Here is a 16,337-nt window from a genome sequence, read left to right as displayed (position 1 = left end):
ACCTATTTATAAAGTATTGTTAACTATAAATATAATTATATAGATTTTTTTTTCTTTAGATTACACAAGTTTCTATAACAAAACATAACAACAAATGAGTTCAGTTTTGTTCTTTTAACCCACTAATCTATAATCGGAGAGACCTAAATTTTGAAATTAGTTTTTAAAAAATTAACTTTTTTTTATAAAAACTAATTTATAACTAAAAATAATAAGAAACAAATTAATAAGATATAATCCGCGCGTAGCGCGGATAAAAGATCTAGTAATTATAATACTTGATACTATTAAATGTTAGCATGTAATGAAAATACTAGTTTCAATAAATCAATAGTAAATGATTTCAGTGGTTATCATTAGTGGCTAACAAATTTCTTAACTGTTAATTAGAATATTAGTGGCTAATATATATGTTGATGACACTAGAGAGGAGAGAGAACTGTGTGAGTTAGTAATTGTAACAAATAGTCTAATATAGTTCTTAGTGTATAAGTATATAACTGTTAACGGTTAAGTATTCACATTATATGTTAATAATTTAACACAAATCGACTCTCCTTAGTAGTAACGAGAGAGTGAGATAATAGAAGATATCAATGCTTAATATAAGAAATAATGCAACACAAGCAGGATGGTAAATAAACAAAAGTGTATTCAGCTAAACTTAGAGGATATTAAAATTTAGTTTCACATAATTAAAACTGGTAACACAAGTAAACTCTCAAGAAACATCCGTATAGACTTTCTAACAAAAAGAAACCACATCTCTTGTTCTTTCTAGACTCTCAACGAACACACAATTACATATTGCCCGAAACTTCCAAAAAGAGGAGTTTTCGGATAAAGATACAATCTTGTCAAAAACCTCTTCTTCTACCTCATCATGCCACTCAAAACATTGTGTAACTAGTGTGGAGTTGTATTCACCGTCAACGATAAACACTAGCTTCGCCTAAAACATTTAACACATAAAGCAATTCAGACTCCAAATTCTCATAGTATATAACTTTTGCTAATGTTTTAAGAAAATTAAGCGTCAACTAACATTATCATACAAATATACTGAATTCAGTGGAGTATATATAATTTTTGTTAACGTTAAGAGAAAAGGTAAAGTCTATGTTATATTAGTAGCATGTACATGTGACACTAAAATTTAACATCTCATGTTTTCATGTACCGATAACGGGAATATATGTTAACATCTAACTAATTAGATATCGCAGCCTAAAATGAATTACTATCCTAGTAACTAAGGAAATAGATAAATGGAAACTTACAACGTATCTGACATTTTTGTCAAAACTTACGATGGGTTCATAAAATATTTGACAGGTGGCACTCGCAAAACTATTTTAACTCTCCAAATCCGGTGACGTTTGCGAACTCTCAAGAATACATCCGAATTGGTCTTCAAGTGAACATGTCGGAGGAGCACATCGGGCGAAGATGTTGTAGATTTGTCGGAAGCTTATGGCAGAGGATCATGTTTTGAACTCAAACTCTCGTCTTTGCAGCGGAGAGAAGGTGTTGGAGACATTGATGATACTTGAAGATGGAGAAGAAGAAGAGAAGAGATTGATTTTCATGTATGTAATTGTCATCACAATCACTAGACATAATCTGTGTAGACTATGTTTTTGATTCAGATATGAGCAAATCTTGATTTGTCTCACAATTTTAGGGATATCAAATTTGATCGGTAACAAATGACGTTAAGTTTTCTCTTTCTTCAACGGATAAAATCATAGTCTAGGATTCTATAGCATTAGTAGGTATGGGATATTAAAAATTGAATAGTGCAAGTGATATTAACGGTGTATATGGAGCCTAATATATCTTTTATTTATATATGGAGACGAAAAATTTCATTTAGGTTAAATATTTTCGTTTTAGAAGACTTTCACGGAAGTCTTCTATTAGACGACTTACATGAAGTCTTCTACCTCTAAATATACTATTCGCCAGGATTGGAAGTCTTCTAGACCCGAAATTTATATCCTTAACATAAATAACTAACTAAATAGGAAAAAAAAAATACTTCACTAAACTTAAAATAAACTTCGAAAGTGTGTAATATTCACGAAAATTAACGCATATATGTTGAATTTTAATTTTCCAAAAAAATGTTAAGGTTCCAAAATCTAACCCTAAAAATACAAACAATACTACAACATATGTTACCAAACCATAAACCAAAGAATACTATGATTCACTACATTCACTCATCTATGTTGAAAACTTTTCAATTTACTATATCTTAATTTATATCATTTACAAATGTTTATAATTACATGATTTCAATTTTTTCCTATCAAAATATTTTTAATAAAAAATTTAAATTATTTTTAAGATCTACGATACGAGAAGACTTCCTGGAAGTATTCTCCCCAGAAGACTTACAAAGCCTCCAGAAGACTTCCAGGAGTTATATTCATAAAAGTACATTTTGTTTTTTTTTTTTTTTTGTCATAAGAGGCTACTTGTAATTTCACTAGCTTTTTCGGTTAGTTTTGCATTTGATTCAAGTTGGGATATACATTTGTGTTTAAAATCAAGCCATGGGTCATATTTGGCGATTTTCCCTTGAATAACAAGTATACATATTTTTGGAGGATTCATTCCCAATCTTACGGCATATTTTGTTGTGAATCTTTTTTCTTGCCGATGGTTTTATTTTTAAAAGAAGAAAAAGAAGACCCTGATTGAGTAAATCCTCTTTGTGGAATCTTCATCTTTAAACTCAAAGAGTAGTTTTACTTTTACATTCAGTTAGTTAGTTTTTTGAAAAAAAAAAAAAAAAAATCGTTTGTCTTACTTTCCTTGAGGAACATACGGTGTTTTAATTGGGGTCAAATTTGAAAGAATGGTTTGTCATCGTTCTATTTTTTTAAATCTCAGAAAATTAATTTCACATTTAGATTCTTATTTTTTGTGGACAGTAATATTATTTACCCCTAATAGAAAAAAAATAAGTAAACATGATCTTAAGTTCAATTGGCTGGAATTAACTAAATACAAGACGGGATGAGTCAGCTCTACTGGTTAGAGCCTTGGGGGCCAATTGTCATGCTTCCGGGTTCGACGCCAGCCGGAGACGAACTGCTCATCCCTGTCACTAAAGTGGGTATTGGGCCTTCGGACTCAGGGAAAAACCTCCCGGGTGAAGCTGGCCCGCTGCCTAACCGGGCCCAGGGAATGACCCGCGAAGCGGGGAACCCTGGATTATCAAAAAAAAAATTAACTAAATACAATAAAAAGACAAAAGTTCACTGATTTTACTAACCATTGTGTCTTGATTAACATTTATGTTATTCATTATTGTAAATAATGCAATAAATTCGATTCAAACATATCAATACTTTATTTATATGTCACCTTCAATACTTTATTATAAGGCTCCCAATAAAAAATACTATAGTGTTTGTTCTATTAAAGAGAATAACAGAGTAAAAATGTAAAAAAATACTTCAAAGATATCATGGTTGAGCTGAGCTTGAGCATCATATTTATTCACCATACTTAACCAGAACGTTAACACGGAATTGCGCAAATGCAATTCATAGGTTTTCTGTCTTTTGACCCAAAACATGTACTTTTCGCTTTAGCTCCGCGTTTCTCACGACACTTAGCTTGACATTCAGAATCAACACACAACCCATTTTTGTTTACAGGGAGTTGTTGTTCATCACAATATTTTCTCTTTTCTTGTGCATTTGCTATCATTCCTGTTGAATATAGAATATCGGATTTTTTAGTCAAAATGAAAAAAATATTACTAATTTTCTCTTTTTCTAGAATATAATTTTTGTAACACAAATATACATTTTTTATGAAAATAAAAAGACTGATTTTGAATTTTTTATTTTAATAATTATTACCAATAGAAAAATAGATATTGAAGTAAAGAAACAAATGAGCATATATATGATTTAATCAATAGAATATTTTTTTCTTTGGTGAAGATATACTATGAATCATTTCTGAATACTACTAATAAAGTGAGAGTAACATATAAATATGTTTTTTAATTATTTTTTTATTTTGAAAAAGTAACATATTACTACAAAGTGTACAAATATAACGTAATATATTATATAAATTTACTTAAAAAGGCATTAATAGTTATGAAAAACACATGTTACCAAATTTGTATGTTTTTAAAAAACAACTGAAAGATAGATGATAAAAAGTGAAAATATGTGGAACCATTTCTATATTATAGTTTTTCATAAATTATGAAGACCATATATATTTATACAAAAAACTCCAAACTCGGTTCTTATGTATGTTATGAAATTTACATAAAAGAGATACTTGAAATAACAACTTCTACACTATATAAATTATGATGTCTATTACATAATGTAGCCATGATGATATTTTAAAAATATCAAAATCATATATTCAATATCAGTTTATTTTATAACGAGTATATGTTATATGTTAAAGTAAACTTAAAATATAAATTCAAACCTAACACAAGAATGATGAAGATAGTCAAAACTGTAAACGAGGGTTGAGGGGTTTTCCTCATCGTATATGACAGAAGTGAATTGATAATGGTTTTAAACTCTAAAAGGAAAAGTGATGTATTTTTGTTTTGGCAACAGACATATCTATATATATAGCTAAAATAGCTATTTTAAGCAATTCATTTTATTGTGTTCCGCTTTTACCGAATCTAATTTTGAAAAAGTTCCAACTTTTAGCTCATCTAATATGTGAAAGCTTTAGACTCGTTCACTTATGTTTCTATAACTAAATATAATGGTAAATTTTGTATGTGTAAAACTATTATTTTTAATATTGTTAAAATTTTTGCTATTTTATGGTAGTTTGAAAAATTGTGGAATGATCTGCACACTATATTGTAATTGTGGGAGTCAAAACTTGAGCTATTAAATTTAATCGAAACAATTGAAAGATAAATTTTAATGCAGTTTGATAGTCGCTTTGATATAAATATTTGAGATGTTTAATTAAGGGCAAATCTCCAAAATAGCACCTTTCTAAGTTTATATCACAAAAATAGCATTCAAAAACTAAAATGACCAAAATAGCACATTTCTAAGTTTATCCTTTGAAAATTTTAATTTTTTTATTTTTCAAAATTTGAAATCTTATCCCCAAAACCTCATTTCTCAACTCTAAACCCTAAACCCTAAACTCTAAACCCTAAACCCTAAACTCTAAACCCTAAACCCTAAACCATAAACCCTAAACCCTAAACTCTAAACCTTAAACCCTAAACTCTAAACCCTAAACCCTAAAATCTAAACCCTAAACCCTAAACTCTAAACCCTAAACTCTAAACCCTAAATCCTAAATCCCACCCTTTAACTCTAAACCCTAAGTTTGTGACTTTTGATAAAACATTAAGTGCTATTTTTGTGACTTTTGACGTTGAGTGCTAGTTTGGGAACATAAACTTGATTTAGTGCTATTTTTGTCTTTTTCTCTTTAATTAATCTCTATGTAAACAATATGTCTGGATAAAAATAATAATATTATCTTCGTCTATTTTATTCTTTCATTTTTTAAATATAAGGTAAAAGTACTCTTTTCATTTAATTTATTCTTCTCCTTTCATAGATGCAGCTACTCGCTACAAATAGAATATACTATGATTTTGGTGATTTATTCTTATTTTATGTCCTTTCTTTTCCGGTCTTCACATAATTTGTCTTCATCTTCTAGAGCAGACGAAAAAGGGTAGCATGCCCAAAAACTAACAGTCAATCGCCTCACACATTGAAAACCAAATTGTCATTTTAGCCTAGACCGGTGCCTCAGTCCGATACACTACTTTCTTTTAGTTATCCTTTGTTTGGAGTAGGAAGGTTCTAGTTTGCGATAGAGTGGGAATGGAGACGTCTCCAGTATGCCTTGTCAGGTAATGCAGGACTGCTCAGTTAGATAGAGCATGTGTGAGTCGGACGTGTATCAATTAAACACAGATCAAACAGAGCTTGTTTGAGGTCTTACAAAACTCAAGTCCAAAGCCGAGCTTGTAGTTACTGAATTATTATAATATGCTTAGGTATATATAGATTCAACATGTTAGTTTTTCCGATTGGTCATAAGTTTATATATTATAATGCTTGCCTTTTATATTATATGATTGGTAGGTTTTTTATTATAGTTGCAGTAAAATATAAGTAAATGCATGAGAATATATATTTTTCGTAGAGACGGAACTGATTTCAAGTGGAGATAAACTCGACATCAAGAATTAGACCAAGATATCAAGTGTATTTCATGCACAACGTTGTTACTTGAATGTTCCTTAGTCAAGCCTTCCCTTGGATTCTCCACAAAGCAAACTGGTTGAAGTTATATGGATGGAACTTAACAGCTCCAATACCATGACCCCCCTTAAAAGTGTGGGTTATTGCTTTGTTCACGTGCAGTCCTATTCTCAAGAAAGTAGCGAAAGTCCTTGCTTTGCCATTTCACATCTTCACCGGAGCACTGAGATGAAGAAAAGTCTGTACTTTCTTCTTGCCGCTGCTCCACACATACGTAATGAGCAACTACCTCTAGAATTTTTGGAAAGAGGCGAATCTGATAGCTAGGATCAATAAATATTATATAGTCTTACAATACTTAAAGTTGCTAATCCTCATTAGCTAGGGTGTCCACGTCATTTATAAAAATCAACCAATCAAGAGCTTTTATACCGCCACGTCAGTACTGTTATTTTGACTGATCAAAACTGGGTTTCGTTTCTTTGTCGTAGGCTGTCTTAATATTTTAATTCGGCCTATAACAAGCCCACCTTGCCAACCTCTATTTTCGTCCGAGTCTATGAGTCGATCTCCCCCCCCCCCCCCCCCCCCCACCTGCTCCACTTCTTCTCCCTCATCCGTTCCTCTCTGAACTAATACGTAACCTTCAGACATTACTGATCAATCAACGAAGGTCTTTAAGCTCCTCTTGATTGTTTCGTTCCACTTCCCATTCATCCTCCTCCTATATAAATCGTTGCTTCTACTCCTTAACTCCACACAAAATCAAAACCTACTCTGAAATAGCTACATCCATGGCCATGAAATCGACCGGAAAATCTCAGCTTTTTACTGCAGCGACGCCTCACCAGGTCCAGCCGGATCAAGCAAAATCAGAGCTCTTGATCCACTTCTAGGAAGCCAGAAACATTGCAAAAGGTGAAACCTTTATGGACTAGAGATGCTCCTTATCGACGAACAGGTATGCCTACTTATCCCTTATTTTTCTTTAATTTGAGAATATAACAAGAAAAATTTCCTAGGATAGACCTAAAAAAGTTTTTATCACAAATATAGACCCCAAGGATCAAAATGACCAAAATGTTTTATTAAGGGGTGTGTTTTTGGGTTTATGATTTAGAATTTAGGGTTTAGGGTTTATGATTTAGGGTTTAGGGTTTAGAGTTAAGGGGTGCGGTTTTGGGGGTATGATTTCAAATTTTAAAAACTAAAAAAATATTAAAATTTTCAAAATAAAAAAATCTTTTTTGGTCATTTTATTTTTTGAAGTCTATTTTTGTGACAAAAAACTTAAAAAGGTCAATTTGAAAGAATTGCCCATATAACAATCTCTGTGTGTTATATTGAAAGTCCAATTCGGCTTAAAATGATCGTATTAGTTCATTACCTCCTTTTCCTAATTGCATTTGTTGGTTTTATTTGCATTGAAACAAAAAGACATGAGATACGTTTTCGGCGTGAGTTAGAAAAGCATGGGTTTAGCTACAAGACTGCTTTAACGCTGACTTTGTCTTTACCTTTTTTAAACTGCTCTGTCTTTACTCATGCTCATCAAAAATTTCCTTATACTTTGGAAGAAATAGATGGGTACTCCACTTTTCTTTATGTGGAGCTATTTTATCAGTATTTTGAAGTTCCATGGTAATCATTATAAACATTATCCCATGATGTTAACTCTCAATGCATTGTCATGTTGCGATACCCACCACTCAGAGCTTGAATGTAGATAAACCTGCAAGGTTTTCTGTCTTAATATTTTCCTTTTACTGATTTCGTTTCTTTGATTTGAAGAACCAAGAAGACATGAGGTTGAACTATATGTCCCAGGAGCTGATTTTAAATAACCATCTATCTCCAGAATCATGGTATTCTTCCTAGAATCTTCATTAACTCTTACGCTTTGTTCGAGAAAAGAATCGACCACATACATTTGAGTACAGATTTTAGCACTCACAACTTTTAACAACCCACCTTAAATAGGAACCAACTTTAAGCACTAGATTATTTAAAAACATGTAACTGGAAAGTTCTTTTGGCTTGGAAATCTTTTTCATGTAATGACTGTCTTAGCGAATGGCAGGTGTGCTGTTGGGAACTGCTATAGCTTGCGTAAAGATTATAAATCTGTTCTTAAGATGTTTCAGAGTGCTATTCAACTGAATGAAATATCGAGATATGCACATATGCTTTCTGGTCACGAGTACAATTCTTTTCTATTTCCCTCTTTGTTATTAGACAAATATACATTAAACAAACAAACCCAAGACTGTACCTTCTCATGTGTATTTATGTTCACATGTAGGGGTTTCGTAGAGGCCAGTATATTCATCTTCTAGGATGGGAAAAGATGGGACAAGCTGGAAGCTGAAGTTAGCTCCAGAGGCTTTACTTTACTTTATAGTTTATACTATTTCTAATTATCGTTTTTGAAAGTGTCAACTGTCAAGATAAGGATGAAAAACTAGATGGACATGCAGGTATATATGAACAAGTTTTCCAGTGATATATTCCAGAGTACGGATGAGGACGTGACGCAAACCATGAACAAATAAATCATTTTTGTGAGGTGATAAAGCTCTTTTTATCCTCTTTTTTATACAACTTATCATTTTTTTTTTACCAAAAAAAAAAAACTTATCATTTGTCCTTTTGACAGACATTTTACTTTCTCGGGTGGTTTTGGGTGTGATGTTTGGAGTCGAGAGTGATAATGTTGTCTACAAACGGGATAGTGGTTAGGAGTACGAAAGAGGACGAGAAGAAAAATTTCTCAAAACTAAGCTAAAAGGATTTTCTTGGTTAAAATGTATGCAGTCTTCTTTTTCTTTGTTGGACATCCCCACAGAGTGACTATCCTTCTCAAGTACCAAAATAAAATTTGGAAGTTAGTAGAAATATTGTATACACTCTAATCTAATAAAATCTTAGCTATTATCCCTAATTGCTTACTACGTCTAATTCTTTTTACAGTAATACAAATATAAAATATATACTTTTCCTTATATCTCTTACTCTTCTCTCTGTTTTAGGTAAACTGGAATTATGTTTTTTTTACTTTGAAAAAAATTGGATGGCAAAAATTTTCAATTTAGTATGGATTGTATTATAACACTATTTCCCTGTGAGGAGTAGCACAGAATGAAATATATGTGCTAATACATCTTGGAGGTAGAAAAGACCTACTGTTTTATAATTTTGTCTTCAAAACTGTTACATTTTTGTGCTTGAATTTTTTTTATTACAAATACCTTCAAGATTAAATCAATATAATATTATATGTAAACAACTACAAAATCACAAAGAAAAAAAAATCATGAGGATTTTAGTAATAAAACTCTTCTGTCAGTCGAAAATGTATTCTTTGCAACAACATAATAAAGTGATCCAATTGGAGTTTGTACATCGGTGACCAGAAACTCATTTGATGTAAGGGGGAACTAGCATAAAAATTAAAAGGAAATGATGAGTGATCAAAGTAGGAAGAAAGAATATGATGAATATCTTACCGAACAGGGGTTTAACCAAAAAAATATATTGAAAAAGACATAATAGATATAAACATACTCAAATTATAGAGGATTTATGAATCAGACTCAAATTATTAAACCTATACATGCTATTCGAGTCAAACACACAGTGAAAATGATGTGAAATTACAAATCATGTTAAAGGTTTTTCAAAAATCATCTTACATGAAAACATATACAAAAGATTTATTCTTAAACAAAATTCAAAGCGGCATAACATACATGCCAACATTACAAATTAAAAAATAGCAAAAAACATTATAAGGAATATAAGAGAGATCGAACAAGAATTTCGAAATCATCATGTCTTTATAGTGAATTGGAGACATAATTAACTGGAATTTGTATATTGTGGTCATAAAACCCATTTGATGATGTAGGGAAACATATAATATAAATTAAATGGTGAGAGTAAGTGATTGGAGTCAAAAATGAAACGAGTAATAAACATGTTATCAAATAGTCCCAAATGCAAAAAGAATTAAAAAAATATTGAATTTTTCTAACACATATAATATTCAATGCAGTTTTTAAGTTTTATAAAATTTAAAAAAATTATTCCTCTGCTTTAGTTTCTACATGTAGCATGTAGCTTATTTGATGAGAAGACATATAAGTATTTTTTAAAAATTAGTTACATAACTAAATACAAATCAAATGCATGGTTTACTTATATATAATAAAATATATATATATATATATATTTTATAAACATACATAAGTATATGGAAACATCATATTTTAGCTATATTTATATAAAACAAAATTATAATTTTATAATGCTTTTATTCATATTTAAAATTAATTGAAAAATTAAACTAAGTTATTTTTTTGTAAAATAAACTAAGTTATCAGTTTATAATATTTATGTTCATATTTTATATTTTTTTGTTCAAATCCACGCATGGAAAAAAAGAGCCAAGAACAAAATTTAAAAGAGATTCTCATATATCCGCCAAAACTGATCTTCAATCATGGTCAATTGTATGTTACTCTCTTACATATTACAAACAAAGCCGGAATGAAAATCATTCAAGAAAAAAGTTTACATCTCCTCAAATTGAAGTACATAGTTTGCAAAAAATTAAAATTTAATAAATAAAATTGAAAATGACCCAAAATAATTTATATGTATATAGTTTTACTTTCAGAAAAAAATATTAAAAAATATTACTTATTAAGTTTTGAAAATATTTTAAAATTAAATAAATATAAAATTTAAAAGGCAAAAGAAAGAAAAAATATTTGCCTTAAAGCCCATAGCAGTACTGAACCGGCTCTGATCACAGTTTAATTGTTGTCAACTACGTATGTTAATTATAAACTCATATGAGAAAACATGTATTTATATATTACTAGGGCAGTCCCGCGTTACGCGCGAAATTCAATATATTGGTTTTTATGAAATACATAATTTTGTGTAAATTTTCTTCTATGTTCAGTTGGTTATAAGTGTGATTATGTTAAGAGAATGAGATTGAGTTTTCAATTACCAGAATTCTTTTTTTATGTCAGAGTATCTAATATTGTGGAAAATAAAATTTTAACTTTGAGGTAATCTTAGTCACTAAAAATATATTTCGTAGTTGTTTAGGATAATGTCATTGCTACTATTAGTACTTGTTGTTGTTTTTTTATATTTATGTTATATTTAAATATTTATTTTTGCTTTATGTTATGTCAATAATTTGCTAGAGATAAACTAAAGCAAATGTAAAACACACCAAATAAACGGAGGAATAGTATGCTTTGATGATTATATATTTATACTTACATAAAATTTTAATCTGGCTATAGAATATTATGCACAAACAGAACTTATACGACTATATATTATTATGTACAAAAATTTTATAAATCAGCAAAATACATATTAAACTAACTATTATCTTAAAATTATTTTATTATGATATAGTACAGGTTAGTTAATAGAATAATTATATATATTTTTCGATATTTGTACTAAAATTCTATGTAAATCTAAAATATGAATTTATTAACATCTCAAATTGATAGTAAAAGAAGACATTTCTTGTAAATTATTATATCTAATATTTAAATATTAAAATTAAGAATATATTTATAAAATAGTGATAATAATATTTCCGAAGTTCAAAACATAACTTTTAAAAAATTAAGTAAAATAATCAATGTACACAAATTTAAATTTTTTTTATAAAACATAAATTATCTAGTTTGTGAATATAAATATAATTTCTATCTAAATATTTTTTTGAGGATAATATTGCATTCTAAACTAAACCCGGTTAATATGAATTGCATTCGCATCCAAAATGTGCAATTTTCCTATATATTTGTTTTAGTTTCAAAATCATAATAATCTCCGTATAATGTACTACATCTATTCATTATTATTATTTTTCTTTCCCTCAAACTAAAAACTAAAACATATTATAAGCAAATTTTTTTCCTTTATAGTCTAATCCACTATTACAATATGTAACAGAAATCGAGTACTATTTTGTATCTGTAAACATACTTGTTTAATATATATGCCTAAACATCATATACAATCAATACTAACAAACATATAATCTCTGAATAAGAATACTTTTCAATGATCCAAAAAACAACTTTTGGATGTTTTAAAGATACATAAGCAGAACGAACCCGATGTCAGACGGCGTTGGTAATGTTAGATGCGCTCGTGATTGAGCAAGGATGACGACGTCTTATGTTACTCCACTATATGCCTGCAAGTCCAGCCTTTCTTCTGTTTTATCTCTGGACCATAACTAAAAGTTGTTTTAAAAAGATCTTAGAGTATTGTCAGGATATTTAGTGGCTGCGATGAATCTCTTTATATACATATAAGCGCTTGTTGATGTACATGAAAATGTCAGTTACATACTACTTGTATGTATGGAAACGCGAAGAGATATGTTAATTTAAAAAAGTGATGTGTTTTGAATGTAGGGACACGTGGCACGACGACAGCCTTCGACTTTCTGACGTGACATCCTATGTGGATGGCCTAGGAGTGAAGAAAACTCTTCTTTATATATATAAATAGATAATTAATGATTACAACATTTTCAGGGCTTGCCTCTCGGTCCTCTCTTTAAAATATTCTCTACCGTATTATCAGAGACAATTGATCTCATACATTAGTTAAATTTTGTTTGATAATTAAACCTTTTCAATTCTCATATATAATCAAACAAGTAATAAAAGGGGAATATGAGCCTCAGGGAGGACGTCCACGTCAGCTTGGAAAATCGTCCAATGGGGAGGTTGCTTTTTGCTACATTACACACGGATTTGGGTATTATTGGGCTTCTCCTCTATAATATTCAATTATTTGTTTCAACGGGCCTGCCAAATCAAATATATCAAAGTGAACCAAACCTCTTACGAAGCCCATTCCAGCTTCTTCCTTCTTTGACCGTTCTCATCGTCTCTATTCCTCTCTTTCCACTATAGAAACCAGAACGATATATAACGCCTTCTTCATCACTGACACCATCTCATTAAGTTTCACCATTAACTCGCTCGGTGAAGTTTTCCCGTTAGGTCGAATTTAATTATTCTTCTCCCACCTCCTTTGCAAATCCCTAATTTTCTATACAATAAATAGTGATGCAACCATCTCCAAATCCCACTGCTTCACTAGATTCATTACCATCGCCCTTACAAATATATCCTACAACAATGGTGGGATCCCTTATGTTCTTTCCAATTTGAAGGCCGTTGGTGTTCTCAGACGGTGGTGACGTGTCTCCTACGTTGAAGTGCGCAATATGAAGAAAATCGGTGAGCTGATGGGTGTAGACATGCTCCTCCTTGATGAAAAGGTTGCATCATATTCCATCCCATATATCTTCCAATTTTAGGCTGGTTACACTCATAAACTTGATCCCCTTCTTCATGCTTTTACCAATTTTTAGTCAACGCTTCTCCAAGGTTCCATCTTTGTTCATCGCCTTAACACTTCTAAACATATGCTGAAAGAGGGAGCTGGTGCAAGCTCAGTGGGTTTTATGTTACCTGAGGAAGGTAATTGAACTGATGCCGTTTTAATTTTTCATAATCATGGTCTCAGAAACTATACTCTTATTGATTTTCAAGAGGTAATAAAACTATCTTTACATTTTTTTTTAATTGAATGTTAAATTTAATTCAAAAGAAAAATTCTTTTCTTTAAATCAAGTGTAACTATCTTTACATTGCTTCTTCCATGTTCTTACTTACCCTCAAAATGATTATAGGGAAACTATAGCCTCTATCTTCAAGACGGTGTGAAATAACTGCTTGCTTTAGCCTAAGAATATGATTTTAACAGAGAGCAAGTCCAAGAACTCATTAGGCAATATCTTGCAGTTGAGAATCCACCAGTAGATCTTTTGTTTTTGTATTTTGATTGATATTCTACAAATACAATAGATGGATTGCACTTTAGGTGACGATGGTGAGGTTCATTCTACAAATAATGAGGCTTTATCTACTGTTTCCTATCGCATTGAGTGGAATCTGAGACATACTCTCAAGCTAGGTTGCACGGGTACGCCAACTTGGTGCCGTCTCACGTACCGGGTTCGTTGGGGGGACGGGTACGGCTCGGGTACGCCTGGGAAACGTATCCAACACGTGTAAGGTGAACCCGGGACGGCCTGACTCAGCGGGGGCGGGCTTGGTCAGAGATTGGAGAGTCTCAAGTCTACATATGAAACTCTCTTTGAGATGTTAAAATACTCATCCTGGAGGGTTGCAGTTTTTGTCCATCCTCTGTGTTGATATTCATTAGTCATAGTCCTGCTACTTTAAGCTTCATCAAATCACTTGGGATGATCATGCTTCCTTGCTTGAGAAAACTGTTGCTTATGAGGTAAGTACTTTTCATTACAATAATCTCCATAACAACATCGTTTTTTTAATCTAACATTCTGTTATTTATAAGGCGGTGCATCAAATCAGCAACATCTTGGATCTTAAGAGAGATTGGGAATAGGTCGTTGATGCTTTGGTTATTATCATCCATCTATTCATGGTTAGTTAGTTTTATACACACATGTTTCTTTGATCGCCACTAGCTTAGCCCTACTGCAACTTTGGCATTACATGTTAACAAACTCTTTCTCATACTATGTACTTTTCCTTTTAACATACAGTCTAATATCTTATAATGCGTTTGGACAGGGCAGGGACAACAATATTTATGTTATATTTAAAGATTTATTTTTGCTTTATGTTATGTCAATAATTTGCTAGAGATAAACTAAAGCAAATGTAAAACACACCAAATAAACGGAGGAATAGTATGCTTTGATGATTATATTTTTATACTTACATAAAATTTTAATCTGGCTATAGAATATTATGCACAAACAGAACTTATACGACTATATATTATTATGTACAAAAATTTTATAAATCAGCAAAATACATATTAAACTAACTATTATTTTAAAATTATTTTATTACGATATAGTACAGGTTAGTTAATAGAATAACTATATATACTTTTCTATATTTGTACTAAAATTCTATGTAAATCTAAAATATGAATTTATTAACATCTCAAATTGATAGTAATAATATTTCATGGTTAGTTAGTTTTATACACACATGTTTCTTTGATCGCCACTAGCTTAGCCCTACTGCAACTTTGGCATTACATGTTAACAAACTCTTTCTCATACTATGTACTTTTCCTTTTAACATACAGTCTAATATCTTATAATGCGTTTGGACAGGGCAGGGACAACAACCTAGGTGACGATATGCCAGGAGCTACATGTGTGTCCTGCATCTGCTCAAAACGCCACAAGCTGTCTGAAACTGATCAGGCCACCGGCAGTTGTGGCGTCCACTTACGGAAACAACAGGAGCTGAGGAACACACGGTCGGGAGTTCAGCAAAGGAGCCACATGTTTCAACAACAGAGAGGGAGCTTAAGAAGGAACCCAAAGCATATATGCTTAAGATAGCCAAATGAAGACTCATCTACTTTCTCGCAAAGTCTTTTTTAATAGAAAATATCTATGGTTCTATCACCATTCCTATATAAAAGCATATTTCATCTCAATCCACCCCAATCTTGGTTGACATTTGTTTGCAAGCTCTGGGTATTAACGTATTTAGCTAGATAACATTTGCTGGTGTCACAAAACAAAACACACTTCGATATTATACACTAATGAACAACTACTCGGATAAGAAAAGGCAACTAAAGAAAAACTCCAAAATGTGTATAAGTTTTGAATTGAACACTTTTTGTTGTTTGCCAAGGAGCAGAAGGGAGGAAGCAAGAAGCAGTTGAAATGAAAATAAGAAGGTTTAACAATATCAAGAAGCATCTGTTCAGAGTTTCAGAATCTTTGTTAAATCAAAAATATTATGGATGGATGTTGAGCTATTGTTTTTTTTTTTATTCCTCAAATACCGAATTGACGTTCTACTAAAAATGAGGTCATTTTCCACTAAAATCACATAACATATTTCTCCATTTCTGCATTGCTACATGTAGATATTATATTGTTTGATTTCAAATTATTGACATCTCCTTCTCCCTTTTCCAGTTTTGTCTTTGAACTATATA

General features: G+C 31.1%; 1 protein-coding gene across 9 annotated transcripts; it reads left to right on the top strand.

Moving 5' to 3' along the window:
- The first annotated feature begins 13,049 nt into the window (after positions 1-13,049).
- On the top strand, positions 13,050-15,890 carry LOC106426959. Of its 9 annotated transcripts, none has more exons than XR_002657872.2 (5): positions 13,050-13,593; positions 13,687-13,795; positions 14,008-14,624; positions 14,697-14,786; positions 15,493-15,890. XR_002657872.2 is itself a non-coding variant. In XM_048754717.1 (3 exons), the coding sequence occupies exons 1-3, from the start codon at positions 14,584-14,586 to the stop codon at positions 15,724-15,726; spliced, it is 360 nt and encodes a 119-aa protein (XP_048610674.1). In that variant the 5' UTR covers positions 13,066-14,583; the 3' UTR covers positions 15,727-15,890. The 9 variants fall into 9 exon arrangements, 1 of the variants encoding a protein (XP_048610674.1); XR_007322447.1 differs by having other exon boundaries at positions 13,068-13,593; positions 14,183-14,624; XR_007322449.1 differs by having other exon boundaries at positions 13,070-13,593; positions 14,199-14,624.
- Positions 15,891-16,337: the final 447 nt, after the last annotated feature.

Source organism: Brassica napus, chromosome C4 (genome assembly GCF_020379485.1).
Source record: "Brassica napus cultivar Da-Ae chromosome C4, Da-Ae, whole genome shotgun sequence".
Taxonomy (NCBI): domain Eukaryota; kingdom Viridiplantae; phylum Streptophyta; class Magnoliopsida; order Brassicales; family Brassicaceae; genus Brassica; species Brassica napus.
Note: the sequence above shows the minus strand (reverse complement) of the source record. Positions and strands in the feature narration are given on the sequence as shown.